The sequence below is a fragment of the Esox lucius genome, chromosome 9 (genome assembly GCF_011004845.1).
Source record: "Esox lucius isolate fEsoLuc1 chromosome 9, fEsoLuc1.pri, whole genome shotgun sequence".
NCBI classification, from domain to species: Eukaryota; Metazoa; Chordata; class Actinopteri; order Esociformes; family Esocidae; genus Esox; species Esox lucius.
This window is the reverse complement of record NC_047577.1, coordinates 13,853,124-13,871,382: the sequence shown is the minus strand read 5'-3', so window position 1 is coordinate 13,871,382 and position 18,259 is coordinate 13,853,124. Positions and strand designations below refer to the sequence as shown.

Sequence of the window (18,259 nt, the reverse complement as noted above, 5' to 3'; positions counted from 1 at the left end):
CGACCGATATTATTAAGTTAATGGATGAGCACACAATGAAATTCGGTATTATCGAAAGTTTTATTTGTTGAATTAATAACAATACATAATTATATCTAGACTACATGTTTAGGCTGGTGTTATCTTTATTGGCCTACAGAGCATAACCTGTCCCATATTGCTTCTTATGCCTCGCAGTTGCTTTGACAGCGGTGGCAACTGAGTCATAAGCCGCTATAGGCTGTTCTCATAAATAGCTTGGATGTATGGATACAGATGTTCCAGCGTCGACCAATCAGCGATCGGCATTAGCTCGGCGCAATTCAACGACGAAATGCTGCCCCCGTGTGGAAGCCCACGAAAGTAGAATTCAATACACGTATCCATTCACATCATTAAAATGTATTGTTTTTAAATTGTCACCAGCAAAAACGCTTGTCCTGTACATTAAAAATATCAAAATATACTAATGTATATAGCTCAGCAGGTTTGATATCATACACTTTCAGTACCAGCCAAACGTTTGGACACCTACTGATTCAACAGTATTTCTTTATTTAGGAATTTTCCAGATATTAGAAAAACTGTGAAAACATAAAAAACTATATAACATATGGAATCACATAGTGACCAAAAAAGTGTTAAATAACACAAAATATATGTTTATTTTAGATTAAGTAGTCATCCTTTGCCTTGATGACAGCTTTGCCCACTCTTTCCATTTTCTCAACCAGCTTCATGGGGCAGACACCTGTGGAGTGCTTCCTTAAAGGTTCATATGTGGAATTATTATTTTTTTATGCGTGAGGTTGGGTATACAGATGGTGACAATGCAGGGTTGGTATACAGAAGACCATTATGTCTGTCCTGTAGTAGTCCATATCATGGGAAGAACAGCTCAAACAATTAAAGATTAGCATAAGACCTGAAGGTTAGTCAGACTGGGAACATTTCAAGAACATTTTGCAATTGCAAAAGCCATCAAGCACTATGATGAAACTGATCTCATTAGGACAGCCAGACCAAAGAATGACATCTGATTTGCATCAGCTACAAAGGGTAAGATCATTAGAGTTACCAGCCTCAGATTGTACCCCAATTAAACACTTTACAGAGTTCAAGTAAAAAAACATCTACTGTTAATGGAAGACTGTGTCAATCATGCCTTTATGGTCAAATTGCTGCAAATAAAACACTACTGAAGGACACCAACAGAAAGAGGACCATGAAACACAAACAATGGACATCTGTAAATCTGTCTGATGAGTCCAAATTAGAGACATATCCTTGTGCCATATCCTTGTGAGACGCAGAGTGGATGAACAGACGATATCTGGATATGTGGTTCCCACCGTTAAGCATGGAGGAGATGTGCTGGCGTGGGGGTGCTTTGCTAGTGATACTATGTGATTTATGAAGAATTCAAGGCAAACTCAAACAGCATGGCCACCATAGTATTCTGAGGCGATACGCCTTCCCATCTGGTTTGCGCATAGTGGTACTATCAACAGGACAATGACCTAGAACACTTGCATTTTGATCTGTTTAATACTATCAAGGTTACTACTTGATCCCATATGGGTTCCTTCACAGTTTTGATGTCTTCACTAATATTCTACAATACAACAGTAGAATAAATATAAAAAATTAAGAAATACCCTTGAATGAGGTGTGTCCAAATGTTTGACTGGTACTGTATATCTTGAGGACGGCCATGTTTACAAATGTGATGTTATATTCTAGTAGAAGATTGCTATGACATTATTTTCAGTAAGTCAACATTCATTAGTTAGCATTATTCCATATTTAAAATTTTTTATATTGCAACCGAAAACGGAATGTATGTTTCGTATCAGACAGTTCAGATAGTATCAGTTTCTGGAATATTCAAGAACGTCTCTGTCAGAACACGGCGTAATGGCTGTCTCTAGTGCTGATAATGTCACTATTACACTCCAGAGCTTTGAGAGCCAGCTCCAAGGCTGCCTTGCTCACGTTATGACTGTACCTCTGTCTAACGCTGGATAGTATGTGCAGGACGTGGCATCCCTTTTCGGCATCTGGCAACCAAGATAAAGACCATTAAAACATTGGTGAACAAATAACATGTTTTTAAGCAATATGTAATGGCTTGTATTTTATTAAATACAGTATACACTCACCTAAAGGATTATAAGGAACACCATACTGATACTGTGTTTGACCCCCTTTCGCCTTCAGAACTGCCTTAATTCTACGTGGCATTGATTCAACAAGGTACTGAAAGCATTCTTTAGAAATATTGTCCCATATTTATAGGATAGCATCTTGCAGTTGATGGAGATTCGTGGGAGGCACATCCAGGGCACGAAGCTCCCGTTCCACCACATCCCAAAGATGCTCTATTGGGTTGAGATCTGGTGACAGTGGGGGCCATTTCAGTGCAGTGAACTCATTGTCATGTTCAAGAAACCAATTTGAAATGATTCAAGCTTTGTGACATGGTGATTTATCCTGCTGGAAGTAGCCATCAGAGGATGGGTACATGGTGGTCATAAAGGGATGGACATGGTCAGAAACAGTGCTCAGGTAGGCCGTGTCATTTAAACGATGCCCAATTGGCACTAAGGGGCCTAAAGCGTGCCAAGAAAACATCCCCCACACCATTACACCACCACCACCAGCCTGCACAGTGGTAACAAGGCATATAGGATCCATGTTCTCATTCTGTTTACGCCAAATTCTGACTCTACCATCTGAATGTCTCAACAGAAATCGAGACTCATCAGACCAGGCAACATTCTTCCAGTCTTCAACTGTCCAATTTTGGTGAGCTCGTGCAAATTGTAGCCTCTTTTTCCTATTTGTAGTGGAGATGAGTGGTACCCGGTGGGGTCTTCTGCTGTTGTAGCCCATCCGCCTCAAGGTTGTGCGTGTTGTAGCTTCACAAATGCTTTGCTGCATACCTCTGTTGTAACGAGTGGTTATTTCAGTCAAAGTTGCTCTTCTATCAGCTTGAATCAGTCGGCCCATTCTCCTGTGACCTCTAGCATCAACAAGGCATTTTCGCCCATAGGACTGCCGCATACTGGAAGCTTTTCCCTTTTCACACCATTCTTTGTAAACCCCTAGAAATGGTTGTGCGTGAAAATCCCAGTAACTGAGCAGATTGTGAAATACTCAGACCGGCCCGTCAGGCACCAACAACCATGCCACGCTCAAAATTGCTTAAATCACCTTTCTTTCCCATTCTGACATTCAGTTTGGAGTTCAGGAGATTGTCTTGACCAGGACCACACCCCTAAATGCATTGAAGCAACTGCCATGTGATTGGTTGATTAGATAATTGCATTAATGAGAAATTGACCAGGTGTTCCTAATAATCCTTTAGGTGAGTGTATATGTATGGTGGGAAAAAAGTTAAACACTACGAGTACCATGACGTTACATTTATTAATCAGCCTTAGTGTCAGATGTCTCACCTAAACCCCAAAATGATTATTGAAAAGGAGAACAGCCCTTACATTTCTCTCGTCGACAATCTTCCTTGATTATATCTCTGATGGCCATCAGCAGATCTTTGTCCTGCTCTGTTACCTAAAGGATGGACAAGTTAACAACTAATTTCACTAGAGTGTAGTCTTCGGGCGAAAATAAAAAGGCAACGCAAGGTCAGTCCTTAAAATCTTCCTGTAGCCCTCTGGCCTTCCATTCTTTATGGGTTTTAGCTGCTTACGTGGTAAACTTCATCCTGGGACTTGACCTTGCGGAACACCAAGCCTTCATCCATCAGGGTCTGTAGGCTCTCTCTAAGGAGCTGCCTGAGATGATTGGAGGACGATGAGAGACCCGATGATGAACCAGCCTGAGGCTCCTAGAACATCAATGAAAGTTTAAAACTACACACCCAATTTAAATAAACAACACCTCAGAGGGGGACCCAACAACTGATTTGTTTTCTTCAATGGCAATATGATGCAAGAAATGAACCGCAAAGAGGTATGCGAGGTAACAGTGTGAAGCACATCTGCGCGGTAATGTTTGTGGCAATGTCATCTTGCTGCGATGGGCTTTAAAGAGCCCATAAACCCTTTATAAGGCCTCCACATGTTCCTTATATTAAATATATCATATTCCTTAAATCTACACTATAGGCAGATGCTTACTTGTTTGGACATTGTCTTCTGGGGTTGGCTGGAGACCAGTGGCTGTAGAATCTCCTGGATATCGTACGGTCTGAACCTAGTGACCTCTCTGTCTTTCAGGAAGTCCTTTAGAATTCGTGTCGCTTTGCCAAGAAGGGACACAGCCGAGGTACTGCAAGTCAAATGTTAGTTTGTTGTTATTTTGTGGATAACTGGTGTAGAATAACAGTGAGATGCTTACCTAAAGGACTTTTTCCAACAATACAGATGGATTTTACCCCAAATATAGAATGGTAAAGATGAATAGAATACATGCAGAGATTGAAATGACGCTAACTAGTGGGGGGGGGGGGGGGGGGATAACCATAACTTCGCCATTCACAGGGAGAAAAATAGCAAGGTGCTGCAACTCATTAACCAGTAACATATATTTAAAAAAAATAATAAGTTTGTCCAACCCTGGTGCGTTAGGGTCCTGAGCACCGTTCTCCAGGCGAAGTGGTTTGTCATAACACTCCCTGTAGAGGCGAGGAACCTCCATCATCCAAGAGATCTGGACGACCATCACCGGGTCCGACACCTTATCTACAAAGACCACAATGGGGGGGAGGTGTGACACATTACATAGGAAGCGCACGTTTGCATGTGTGTGTGATCTGCCCACTGCCACTCACAGTATGTAGAGGCCATGACCTCCCTCTGTTGCCTGGAGGTCTTGACAGGCCCTCGTACCCTCAGGAGTTCCCCGATGTCCAGGGTGGAGAGGCAGCGTTGGGCTTGACAGAGCTTCTTCAGTTCATTGGCTGGGTCAAAGCCTCCGTGAGTGCTGCTGCCCAGGGACGTGGCACCTGCTGATAATGACGACACCAACCATAATGATCAAGACAACAGGGGACTAACAGTAAATTCTTAGAAAACAACAATTGTATTGACAATATATCATAGGTATATACTGTATGCGCGCAAGCATGCACGCATGCGCACAGAGAGAGAGAGACAGAGAGAGAGAGAATACCAGTCAGTTTTTCTTTAATTAGATACGTACATTTAGCAGTGTCACCCTGATCTTTACACTGTTCATCTTTCCAGCAAAGGCAATTTATAACACCAGTGCCATCATCCACTGTAAAAATTAGAAGTTTGATTTATTGACATGACCTCAATAGGCTATTTGTTTGTGAGTACAATAGTTTCATTGATATGAATAGAAAAGATATGGTAGGAAGACCATGCACATTAAAATATTCAGGTCAATACCCCCATAACAGAAGAAGTCTTCTCTTTCTCGCTTGTACACTACAGTCCCAAGCACATCTACTTTGAAAATTGGATGTGAGTTGTAGAAATAGATTCCTGTGGAAAGACAGAAAATAATGGACATATCTTCAAGGTTATCTTAGCTACAGTAAATATCAGCGCATGGCATGTGCTGTCCCTAATATTTATAGGCTTGAGGTTATCTAGAAAAATTATTGTTATGAGTGTCATATTTTAGTAATCTCAGTGGTGTGAGCGCATACACATTCTGTTGGCCAATGACTGAGGATAAGGGCTTACAATACCTGGTACTTGACAGGATTCTCTCATCTGTAGGATGTCTTTGACATAGAGCCTGGAATAAGCGTTGAACATTGGGTCCAGTCCCCACAGAATCGAAGGAGGTTCCTCCCCTACACTTTGATTCTCTGGATCTCTCTCTTCAGCCTGCATAGCACCATTGGCCACTCATTCCACACGATCTAGCAAAACCAAAAGAAGCATGCGAACTAAATTAAGATAGTTTACCTGTCTATTCGTTGCTTGGTTAGGTTAGTTTGTTTGCTGCCTTGGTAGTTGCAGCCGTTCCCGGGAAATGTTTTGAGATTTGCCAAAACGTACAGACAAAAAAAAGTCAACATTTCCGGTCACGTTGCTATTAACGCGTAAACGTAATTGTATATATAAAAATAAATACAATTAAATTATCCATCCATTTATGCAAACTATTTCTACATTATGTTCCACAATAAACGATTTTTTTATATTATGATTTTAATATATTTTGGTATGACAACAACGTTGGAAAGTTAAATTCCTGCCCGTACGTGCGGGTGCACGTCTCTCAATAGTATCTGGGACATGTAGTCTTAATAGAAGAACGAGAGAAGAAAGAAATCCACCAGACGTTGTTTCTCTCTCTCATATTGATGCAATTGTCAATTTTAGGGGAAATTTTCAATACTTATAATAAGGCTACATGGCTTGTCTCTTTATTAATGTTATTTGTGAATTACAAAATGTTGTTTTGTTGAACAATAGGCTTGTCACATGCATTGAATTGTCTTCTGCAAAATATAATAAGCCATCATTGCAATTAAGTGGAATGTTTTACGGTCTCTTTTTTAAACGTTTATGAATACTGGGTAACACAAAGCTTGGTGGCCTGCACTCCTCCAGTACTGACTGTACAACCAATGTGCTTTTCTAGTTACTGTTTTCTCCCGCATCAGTCAAGCATGAAGAAGCGAAAGAACTACAGTTGCGCGCCGGTGAACGCGCATTTGACACCAAATCCGCTAGATTATTGGACCCCGTGCCTCGCCGAAGGAAAGAACCTTGTTTTACCATGCAGACGGTGTTTTATTAGCTATTTAATTAATTCCAGGGACTTTCGGCGACATAATATTGTATTTTATGGAATCCAATTATTTAGAATTGTTGTATCGTTGCCTCCTCTGTCTGGTTTCTGGTTGAGGAAAGAGAATCGCAGTTAGCGTTGTTGAGAGTTGAGGAACAACGGCAGCTTCCCGTGCTTACTTAGCCCTTTGAAAGTCTATTCTTTGGACGGATATACAATGCCAGGAGACATCCATCTGAATATTGTTGGTATTAGAATCAACATTACCCCGTGATGTGGGTGGGACTATGTTGTGTTATGGGATAAAAATAACTTGATTTCATCTCAATTTGTCATTATAACGGGTTTGTTCATCATTGATTTGTGTTAAATTGTACAGATTAAATTGTTTTAACATTGTAACCTTTTGAATATGCCAAACCAGACCTTTCTTGATTCACAACAACACTAGGGACACGTGGGAAGAACTGCGATTCGAGCATAAGCAAAGTGATGTATTGCTGGCAAATTTAAATTCCTTCGTCAACTGTCAATCTGAAGAAAGCGGGCTTGAAAATGGCATCCTTTTTCAATTTCCGTAAAATCTTTAAATTGGGCGCTGAGAAGAAGAAGAAGCAATATGAACATGTGCACCGAGATGAGAATCCAGAGGAGATATGGGAGATAATTGGAGAGCTGGGAGACGGAGCCTTCGGAAAGGTCTACAAGGTAGGAGTGGGTTGCCATTTACGTCATTGGTATAATTAGAAAGAGTGTCACGGATGCGTTTGCTACAATGTTGCAATTATCTTGAGCTCGAATTTATTTGACTTACTGAACTCACCTACAGTCAAGTAAACATATACAACCTTTTCTAGCCCACCCATGTGACATAGCTTATGACAATGTTGCTTAGCCCACTGTCGCAAGCAATTCCATTAATCTAGTCTTTGACCTCCGCTGGCATAATTATTTTGTTATGCCAGCAAACCCTGCTATCCCTTTCATAACACGTGTTTTGGATAACACCCTGATTATGACTGTCCTTAAAATGGTAGTGGTCGTAGCCCCACTTAACATACCCACGCGCCTCCGATTTTTATTGTTAGGCCGTTCACGTCAGCCCTGAATAGTGTTAGATTAGTGATTAGTCCCTATTCATTTTTGAATTGTTCTTGCATTGTTTTCACCAAGCTCAATGCATTCAGCAACATATTTAGGAAATCATGTAGTTGTGTAATTTACATGAGTGACAAAGCCGGCCGGTAAGCGAGGCAGCAAGGCAGCTATGGCAAAACCATTCCAATTAGCACGTCTGTTATCTGTAGCCACTAGCCTATTTTTGTTCATGGTGTAATGGTATTACAATAGCTATCTGAATCCCTGCCATGAAGGCTCTTTGTTTAGAATGTTTTTCAGTTCAAATAACACTGCTGGTCAGTTATGGTTTCTCAGAAAAACTATTTGTTATACTAATTGCTATACTAGATATAGTAGTTGTTGCTATTGGCTTGTCAATGTATTAAATCCATATTTCTCAGTTACATAACCGCAGTCGTGTGAACATTACTGCTACAAACTACAGTTAAAAAAGAACAACAACAGTTACCATAAAACTACCCCTAGTAAATGATTGACCTATATGGTGTTAATTGGGCAACAATTGGCGATATGGAAAATAACTTAGGAAATAAAAGAAATATTTGCCCTGGGCTCAGAGCCATCCACAGGAGAGCTAGGCTATAATATGCTACAATCTTATGATGAATCTTCGTATTGAGACTGGCCTCGAATCTCTCCGTCTTAGTGCCAGAGAAAGGCGTGTGTCCATATTGAATGCACAATCAAATTCATCCTGTGAATTTGATTGTGCATAATGTGATGATACAGGACAATGAATATATAGCCAACCTGCAGTATGCCTGGCAACATGACCTCAGGAAACACCCAGGTCAGGAGGATGTGTTACATCCCATGTCTCTGTGGGCCGCATCCAGTACATGCTGCTATTAGACACAGCCAAAACAAACAGCAGACGTTTCCACTTTCAAAGGAATCAGGACTTGGTGCTGTGATGATTTCCTCAAAGATGTGACATGCATTTGAAAGAAGTGTCTGTTTGCTGCTTTTAGCTATTTGTCATTGTCAGAAAAATAACTAAACCCTGTGTGTTCTATAGTTTGAATTTCCCATAAACTAACACTCCCCCTCAACCTTGTATGTCTCTTGTGAATGTCCACCAAACGGTTCCGTTTTCATAAGCTTCCATAATAAACCAATCACTTCACCCTTTGTCTGCCAGGCCCAGAACAAGCTAACAGGGATACAGGCTGCAGCTAAAGTGATCGATACCAAAACGGAGGAGGAGCTCGAGGACTATATGGTGGAGATCGATATCCTGGCCTCCTGTGACCATGACAACATTGTCAAACTGCTGGACGCCTTCTACTACGACGGCAAGCTCTGGGTGAGTCGATGTGGAAACGTTCAGAAGGCTTGTGCTTTGTACACGTGGCTCTTGTTATAGTGTGTCCTTAATAGTAGTACAGACTTCAATGGAGTCACTGAAAGTATTTATTGAGTGTCTATGATCAGCTGTGTGCAAAATTGTCTTTGTCTACTTTCGGGTACTTTATGTCATCTAAACTTTATGGCAGCTTATCTAATTTCAGATGCAAGGTCAGACTTATTTGCGTGGAATCCTCTTATCAAACCCTCCCTATCATGCTTGCAGGTTCAGGGACTAACAGATTACACAAAAATAAAAACACTTACCGTTGTCCATTAAAAATTGTAATCAGAATACAGACACTGAAGAAGTAGATGATTCATTCTTGATGTTTGGAAAGGATGTATTTATAAGGGAAAAAACAAAACTAATTCCGTGTTTGATCTGGTTTATATTAGCCTACAAAATGCGGTTAAGGAATGTAGTTATTTTTATGGCAATGGGCAGTCTGCACAGTGATAGCTTGCAGTGCACACAGGCCATGCCATTTCCCACCTGGGAAACTTCTCTGCTAACAGGTAGAAAAAATTTATTTTAGGAGAAGTGTATATTGGTCAGTGACAACAGTGACTTTGTAGGTATTCCAAGTCTGTGGCCTGACCAAAGCGCTGCATCCACATTTGTTCAGTTGTACAGCACAGTGAGAGTTTTTCTTGTTGCTAATGTGAATCCAAAATTGTATTTACATATTATGTCAATGTTATTTTAAATTAAATTGTGTTTATGACAGTTGTTGCTGTCTAAATAGTCTCTTGGTCTAGAAAAGGAAAATAACTGTTTGACGTCACAGAGAGTTGGCACATATTCCAGTGTAGATCTAGAACACAGCAAGGTGATGATTTTGCCAGCCGGTTACTAGACTGTAGAACAATGAAACAGGAGAAAAACACTACACAGACATTAAAATAACTGTGACTGATAACGTATATGAAGTAAATTACCCAACCTTACCTTGCTTGTCTTTTCAGGACAACATGCAAAAGGCATTTGAAGCTGGTATTCTAGGGAGTCACCATACTTGATATTTAATTTCTGTATTCCATTGTTATTACATAACATTTTTGTCATCACTTTGTCTTTGGTGTATTCATTTTGTCACTTCCCTTAAAAAAGTCCATCCATTTAACCACACCTGCGAGTACACATTGTTTAACACCTAGGGGTTTAATTGGGTTTACAGATCTGATTTTAGATAACTTTGCTCCGGGAAGACCTGTGTCTGTAGATAAGGATTACAGAAATGCACAGGGAAAGTCCTCATGAATACAAATTTACCCTAAGGCGTTTGTGCCCGCTGAACAATGTTGCTCTATTTAAAGAACATTTACATGTAAATACTATTTTCTATTCCCACTGTATAATGAGAAACTCTTACTGGACCAGAGGTAAGTGGTAAGGCACAACACAGGCACACAGCCCTTTGTCCTCCTGTTTTGGAAGGGAAATAAACTCACTGACTGTGTTGTTTACCTGGTAACTAACATGGTGCTCTTCATCAAACAAGTGCTGTTGCTGGTGATAGTAGCAAGCAATCAACCAAGTTTATTTATATAGCACAATTTATACATAAAAGCAGATCAATGTGCTTTATTCCAGTTGTGTGCCGCCTAACTGTTAAACGCAGCTTGAACATGTTTTAGTTTGGACTCTGGGCTCTACTAGCTGACCTGTGTTCATGGATCTAAGAGTTCTGCTCTGTTTATATTCTTCAAACATATCAGAAATGTATTCGGGTTCTAAACCATTCAGTGATTTATAAACTAAAAGCACCACTTTGAAATGTATTCTGTTACTGACTGGAAGCCAATGCAAAGATTTAAGAACTGGAGTGATGTGCTCTAGTCTCTTGGTCCTTGTTAACATTCTAGAAACAGCATTCTCAATGAGCTGCTGCTGTTTTACAGCTTTTAGTAGTGTTTTTGAGGTGCCAGTGTGAGATTTTCTTTTTAGTTGCTTCCCTACGTCCAAATAAATGTTGATTCTGTTTATACATGGATAACTAGGCCGGACTTCATACTCCGCTCGTTCCACACCAATATGCACCGAGCGAAACTTTGTCTTTAGACCTGAGTAGCCGTGGGAATTATCTGTCAGGGAATTGTACGTTGTCTCTTCCGGAAGGTTGCGTGTGACAATACAATTTTTTGTATGAACAGGTGAAAATTTGTATCTCCGATGGGGCTCCCCCGGGAGATACTCTGGGAGGTGCTGCAGGAATATGGGGTGAGGAGGTCCCTTCGAGGGCTATCCAATCCCTGTACGTCCAAAGTGAGAGCTGTGGTCGGGTTCTCTGTAGTAAGTCGGACTCAGATGCAATGTCATCTTCATCTTGATATATCTATCGTAGTGTAATGATGCTATGGCTAGCTTTATGGTATCATAATAAGTGTTTCTTTTTTATTTTGGTCATGTTGTAGGGTACTAGAAAGAAGCTGCTATTAGGGGTTTTACTCCTTTATTCAGAATCAAAGTTTTATATAAGTTGAAATATAGAAGGAAATCTGAACGATATAGTGCAATGGCAAAGTATTTTTTGTTTTGGCTCAATAATTTGGCACCCACTGTAGGATTTGATTCATGAAAATGACCAAAATGTCTTTTGCTTCCCTAAAATGGAGGGACTGTGTAAAAAGGACCGTAATTCCTACATGGTCCACGGTTTCTGGATGTAAATACCATCAAAGTTATTGTTTCGTTACAAATCCAGTGTTCTAGAGTACAGAGGCAAAACAGCATTTGTCACTTTCCAAATACTTTACACTTCTATTGCACTGCACTGTATGTTATCCAGTGGATATAAAGTCTACACACCACTGTTAAAATGCCAGGTTCTTGTGATGTAAAAGAATGAGACAAAGATAAATCATGTCAGAACTTTTTCCACCTTTAATGTGATCTATAACGTGAACAATCCTATTGAAAAATAGGGGAAACATTTAAATAATCTCCTGTGCACAGCCCTCTTCAGGTCACCCCAGAGATGTTCAGTTGGATTCAGGTTTGGGCTCTGGCTGGGCCATTCCAAGACGTTAACCTTCTTCTGGTGAAGCAACGCTTATGGGGATTTGGATGTGTGCTTTGGGTCGTTGTCATGCTGAAAGGGGGAACTTCATCTTCAGCTTTCTAACGGACGTGCCAAAATTGCCTGGTATTTGGAACTGTTCATAATACCCTCCACCATGACCAAGGCCCCGATTCCAGCTGAAGGAAAAACAGCGCCACAACATGATGCTGCCACCACCATGCTTCACTGTGGGTGTGGTGTTCTTTGGGTGATGTGCAGTGTTGTTTTTGCAACAAACATACCTTTTGGAATTATGGCCAAAAAGTTCCACCTTGGTTTCATCATACCATAACACATTTTTCCACATGTTTTGGGGGACATTTTTGTTTTTGCAAACTTTGCAAGCCGGACTTGGATGTTTTTCTTTGTAAGAAAAGGCTTCCGTCTTGCAACCCTACCCCATAGCCCATTCATATGAAGAATACAGGAGATTGGCACATTTAACACACAGCCAGTACTTGACAGAAATTCCTGCAGTTCCTTTAATGTTGCTGTAGGCCTCTTGGCAGCCTCCATGACCAGTTTTCTTCTGGTCTTTTCATCAATTCTGGAGGGATGTCCAGTTCTTGGTAATGTCTCTCTTGTGCCATATTTTCTCCACTTGGTGATGACTGTCTTCACTGTGTTCCATGGTAATGCTTTGGAAATTCTTTTGTACCCTTCTCCTGACTGATATCTTTCAACAATGAGATCCCTCTGATGCTTTGGAAGCTCTCTCCAGACCATGGCGTTTGCTCTGAGATGCAACTAAGAAAATGTCAAGAAAGTCCTACTAGAACAGCTGAACTTTATTTGTGATTAATCGGAGGAAAAAGTTCTGACATGATTTATCTTTGTTTCATTCTTTTACATCACAAAAACAATTTTAACAGGGGTGTGTAGACTTTTTATATCCACTGTATATGTGATACTCTACCTGTCTTTCAATGTTTTCTTGTATTTTGTTCAGCGTGTAACGTATACAGATTTGGTGAGGAAGTATCAATATGTGCTACACAAAACCACTTTTATAACGACCGGCTGAAATTATACCAAAGCTCCACCATGCATCCTTATGACGAGAAGGATTTGTAGAAAATGTACATGCACAAAGTTATGTTTTCTAAGGGCGCGTCTAAGATTGTACATATCCTAGCCTCCCAAGGAGCATGAGAGACAAAAGCTTTCTTTGAGCTGGACAAGAGTGTTTATGTCTGACACTGTGCTCCCTCCCTGCTGATCATAAAATAATACGCACATACCTGTCAGAGATCAGACTCATAAAAAGCTGTGATGATTACCTGAGGTCTTAGGTTACACGGCAGAGCGCTGTTGAGTGCTCTGCCCTTTCCTTTCCATTGTCTGACAAACAATAGGTCCCACTCCAATCGAGGTTGTGTATTGATTTGTATCCAGGCTTACATGGTAGCTGGTGTGCAGATACAGACAGGGGGATGGACAGACAGACAGAGTGAAACAGACAGACAGAACCAGAGAGAAATTAGCCCTTGTGTCTTGGAAACAAATCCCCATGTTGTTAAAGGTAGCGTGCAAGTCAAGCCTAATAGGGGTTTATTTTTATTTCTCCATTTGATAGGACTTTAATAACAGTTCAGTAACCACATTTACTGGGTATTATAATTTACAGACTCAAGTAATGATAGTGCAACATTGTCATACTGGATTCGTATTACCTCAGTGCCCCATTCTGGAATGTGCCCTCATTCCCTTACCAGCTACCCATTCGGCAAGTAATATTTTGGAGAAGCTAGGCTAAAGTCTCATACGGTGCTCATGGACGTCTTCCTACCATAATGCATCTCACCTTAAGCGGGGCTGGCTAAGCTATGTCATAGGATTCTATTTGTACATGTTGCGTATCATAGCCTCTCAAACCAGAATTGATTTGACCTTTAACTGTCAGATAACCTAGCAGCTGCGTGGCTAATATCATATCTCAGTGTTGTGTCCTCTCCCACTCTCACTCTCTGCACCACTTGAAACACTTGCCAGAAGGCTGTGTATGTGTGTGGGAGAGGAAGTCACGGCCACAGCCCTCCAGTTCCACTCCAATCGTCTGCCACTGTAAAGACCCACAGTTCGGCCTATTGTGTGAATCCCGGCTAAAACAACAGCTCGCCTACCATTGAAACAACACTACAAGGGTCTGTATGTATGAATGGACTGGACTGTCTTAAGGCTGGGCCAAGCTGGAACGGACTGTCTTATGTTACAAAGGTTTTGTTAGGGAGGGTAGGATGAGCTTGAAAGGTTTTTTGTTAGAGCACGGTGCGGTTAGTGGCCGGCAAAGAAAAGGAATGGTTGTTTCCTAAAATGTCATTGTTGCCACAGTGGTGACCTCGGTTTGCTCAACCTAACAATGTGATAGGATCTACTGACCTTTTAAATACTTAGGCAAGAGAATGGAAAGTAGGTAATCATTTCTCGATCGTTACATCGAGGAAGTTTTGTTTTTGGGTTCCTTCTCTTCACGTATTTAGACAAACATTTCTAACATTGTCTCTGTGTAAGCAGCATTTACCCATTCTACTCCACCCTAAGTGTTTCCAGCGTGTTTGAGTGCAGTCATTGTTGTGGAGATCTTGAGTTTGTCGTTTTCTTTTTGTTCGCCTAGTTGGTGCCTCGAGCGACAAGGCTAGATTAGGCTACCGCCCTAATGCAGAAGAGCCAGGTGTTATACCAGGACTAGCCCAGGTTAAGCTAAAACTACAGTACTACTGTATCACCCAGCACTTTGAATAGTTAAGTGTCTGTCCCCTGAATCTACCCGCATAACTGCCGCCCATAATGCTAGGCCAACCCCCTCTCCCCCCCGTCTGCATGGAAACTCCTAATCCTATTTGGAGGAAAGGGCTAAAAGTTCTGGCCAGCTAGGATTTCACCAGGATCATCATTACTCTTCCAGGCGTAGACAGAAAACAGCAGATATGACATAATACTGAACAGACAGGTACAGCACGAAGAAAGCGTTAGAGTCATTTAAGAACAACAATCCATAGTTCTACTGAGATCTGGGAAATAAGACTCTAGGCTTTGTGTTTACGCCCTGAGAATACCCCTTTAGCAGAGCATCAGAACGGCCTCTCTCTGCTCAATCCTCTTATATTAGCAGCGTGCGGCGGCCATATTGAGAGCTTCTTAAAACCCATTAGGGCTCAGCAGGTTTCCATCACTGAACCTGGGCAGAAACAGGTTCACTTTTAAATTCACTTATTAAAAATGTGGACAGAAGGGCCATTGCAAAATGTGCCTGTAGGTTAGGTTCATGTCCTCACTCATGTCCATGTAACCGCAATCATTATTAACTAAAAGAAAAAACACATCCCAGATTAGAACTTGAATATCGTCCCTAACCAACAAAACCTTTTTGTGATGAAGCAGGTAACAAAGGTTGCTGAATGTTAATAGCTCATAGTCCATGTTACAATCTAAGTTTACCCATAAGAATTATCCCAACGGATTCCATTATAGTAGCCCCCTGAAGAGAACCCAGACCACAGCGTTTATATCGTCAGTGAAATGCATGCTGTCTTGCTTCTCTGGTCTCAGCGCTGTGTAATATTATGAAGGCCATAAGATTCCATCTCTGTCCTGCGTGAGATGACACTCACCTGTCATACATGTAATACCTCAATGCGATAGCTTTAATTGTACATCCCATGATCATACAATGCAAGATTACATCAAAATTAATTACCTCATAGATACCAGTATATTTAAGGTATGTTAATAAATGAAGTCCATTCTAGACAGTGTCATCAATTTTATTGTAGAAATTCTTGGTGTGTCTCAGCAAAACCTAACGATCAGGTAACAACTTGGGCCCGATTGACAGGAAGAGTAGAGTTCATTGTGTTGTCACGTGTTGTCATTAAACTATAAACCTTGACACCCTGTATTGGACAGTAGCGCTACTGGTTTCAAACAGACAGCAGCTAATTTCCAATTGGTCCATATGATGGAAAAATGGCTTACCAAAATATGAATGTGTACATATTCAATGTACCTTTGCTTGTTGTAAATGTATGGCATTACTGTAGTGGCTGTTGAGGAATTTTAACCTCGTAGATTTACATGAATATTCACGTCGTCTCCGTGGCGTAATCTGACCAAACCTTCTTTCCCCGTCGTAGATTCTGATCGAGTTCTGTGCCGGTGGAGCCGTGGACGCCATCATGTTGGGTGAGTCGGCGTCTGAACATTCACTTCCGTGCAGAAGGATGTGCAGCAAGTCAGTAGGCTGTAGGAAGTCACTAGGAAATCCTCAGGAACAAGATAAAATGTGGTAATGATTATCATGTGACTGCCATGTAAAGGGAGTGACAAAAAAAATCAAGAAACAGTATAGTGGTACTGAACTAGGTGTAAGTAGAACACTCGTGTACTGTGTATAATACATTGATAAATAACACCACGTGTGAGTCTCAGCCAGTTCAACAGTAACTGCTGTTAGTCATATTACTGTGGTTTTAAGTGTGTGCGCGTGTGAAAAATCTGGTGGGTGAGGAGAATTCTCAGTGTGTAATTGTGTTCCTCATTCCGCAGAGCTGGAGAGGCCCCTGACAGAGCCTCAGATCCGGGTGGTTTGCAAGCAGACCCTGCAGGCCCTCCTCTACCTCCATGACCACAAGGTGATCCACAGAGACCTGAAGGCTGGAAACATCCTGCTGTCCCTGAATGGAGATGTGAAACTAGGTAAGAGAGTGATGAAAGACAGAATGGTGTTAATCTATCAACTTCAAAAGCTACCATCTGGGTAACTCCACTACCTACCGGTGTGGAATTTCACTAACTAACTACCAAGGACAGGGTCGTATTATTCATTATGTCCCAAACCGGGGGAAAAAAACCTGTAAACCTGACAAATGACTACCTGCACTTGTGTAAAAAGAAACATTTGTATTCTGGCACAAATATTGTTTACTATGGTGCGCAAAGAGGAACACATTGCATGGCTATTTCAGGTCACAATCTGGTTAAAAGACGCAGCGGGAGCAGGGGGAATTTTTTAACTACCACCACCGGTACAGTGTTCCAAACATGGTGTGAATGAAACATCAGTTTACAGACAGTACAGTTTTGTTCATTCGAAAACAGACACACCTCACTGCCCAGTAAACATTTGGTTTGTCACGTAGGTATCGGTATTTTAGGAACCCAATTAGAATGCTCTTAAAGCAATGCATATTGCCTTCCAACCAATTGTGTGTTAGGAAAGCGTGTTCTACTGGTGTTGTTCTGTCCTACTGGCTGACAGTGAGTGATCCTCACAGTAAGCTCCCGATGCATCATAATGTCCAGTAGATTGTGTATTAGGATGAGTCATGGTGCAGTGGATGTAACATGCTCAGTGTGGCACCACAGACAGTCTTCAGAACTTGGACCAAACAAAGGTGGCTTTAAAAGCCTGATTGTCATTGACAGTGACAGGCAGTACAAGGCCTCTGTGTGGAAGATTATTCAAATTCACGCACAAAACGTTATGAAACGCACAGGACGTCATTGTCCAGATGTAGTCATTATGTAAATGTGTTTTATGTGTCGTCACCTTACTGTTAACAAGATTACTGTTCTGCTTCAGTGGTTTTTTGGATTTGATGTTAGCGCTGTAGGTCATGTTTCAATGACAAGGCTCTAGTAGGTTACTCTTATTTGTTCTAAGCATTAACAAACGGTGTTGTACCCTAGCCGTTAACAGCAGCACCGTGTCACTTCTGTGTTTTAGCTGATTTTGGCGTGTCGGCCAAAAACACCAAGACTCTGCAGAGGAGAGACTCCTTCATCGGGACGCCGTATTGGTGAGGAACCGCCTGTTGCCCGTCATGCATCAAATTGACATCAAAATAGGCCTCTATTTCATCGAGACAGCAGAACACCTAATAAAGTAATAAAGAACAATTACCTCTACTATCGCCACTGCACTACACCGCACCGTGTAAGTTCTCATATTGTGAAAGACCACACGTCCAAGATTCGAGCAGCACTTT

At 41.2% G+C, this 18,259-nt stretch overlaps 2 protein-coding genes across 3 annotated transcripts in view; one reads left to right on the top strand and one right to left on the bottom strand.

The window, feature by feature from the left end:
* Positions 1 to 41: 41 nt before the first annotated feature.
* Positions 42 to 10,179, bottom strand: stn1 (STN1 subunit of CST complex). 2 transcript variants are annotated; one of them, XM_020049819.2, is made up of 10 exons: positions 10,160 to 10,179; positions 5,666 to 5,842; positions 5,361 to 5,456; positions 5,149 to 5,226; positions 4,778 to 4,954; positions 4,562 to 4,688; positions 4,125 to 4,275; positions 3,695 to 3,832; positions 3,483 to 3,555; positions 42 to 2,039 (listed from the first exon to the last, which is right to left on the bottom strand). In XM_020049819.2, the coding sequence occupies exons 2-10, from the start codon at positions 5,811 to 5,813 to the stop codon at positions 1,882 to 1,884; spliced, it is 1,146 nt and encodes a 381-aa protein (XP_019905378.2). In that variant the 5' UTR covers positions 5,814 to 5,842; positions 10,160 to 10,179; the 3' UTR covers positions 42 to 1,881. The 2 variants fall into 2 exon arrangements, with proteins under 2 accessions (XP_019905378.2, XP_034149997.1); XM_034294106.1 differs by lacking the exon at positions 10,160 to 10,179 and adding an exon at positions 5,889 to 5,997 and having other exon boundaries at positions 5,666 to 5,807.
* The window catches only part of slkb (STE20-like kinase b), a 23,728-nt gene continuing 12,124 nt past the window's right edge, over positions 6,656 to 18,259 (top strand). Inside the window, exons 1-5 of the mRNA XM_010873034.4 lie at positions 6,656 to 7,428; positions 9,002 to 9,166; positions 16,406 to 16,454; positions 16,818 to 16,967; positions 17,998 to 18,070. Coding sequence (XP_010871336.2) covers positions 7,276 to 7,428; positions 9,002 to 9,166; positions 16,406 to 16,454; positions 16,818 to 16,967; positions 17,998 to 18,070 — 590 coding nt within the window. The 5' untranslated portion in view covers positions 6,656 to 7,275. The remainder of the gene's footprint in view (positions 7,429 to 9,001; positions 9,167 to 16,405; positions 16,455 to 16,817; positions 16,968 to 17,997; positions 18,071 to 18,259) is intronic.

Coding starts and splice junctions, on each gene's coding strand:
- stn1 (XM_020049819.2), bottom strand. CDS start 5,813: ATGCAGGCTGAAGAGAGAGATCCAGAGAATCAAAGTGTAGGGGAGGAA. Junction 4,689..4,777: donor GGTCATGGCCTCTACATACT/GTGAGTGGCAGT, acceptor TGGTCTTTGTAG/ATAAGGTGTCGGACCCGGTG. Junction 3,556..3,694: donor CCCAGGATGAAGTTTACCAC/GTAAGCAGCTAA, acceptor TCCATCCTTTAG/GTAACAGAGCAGGACAAAGA.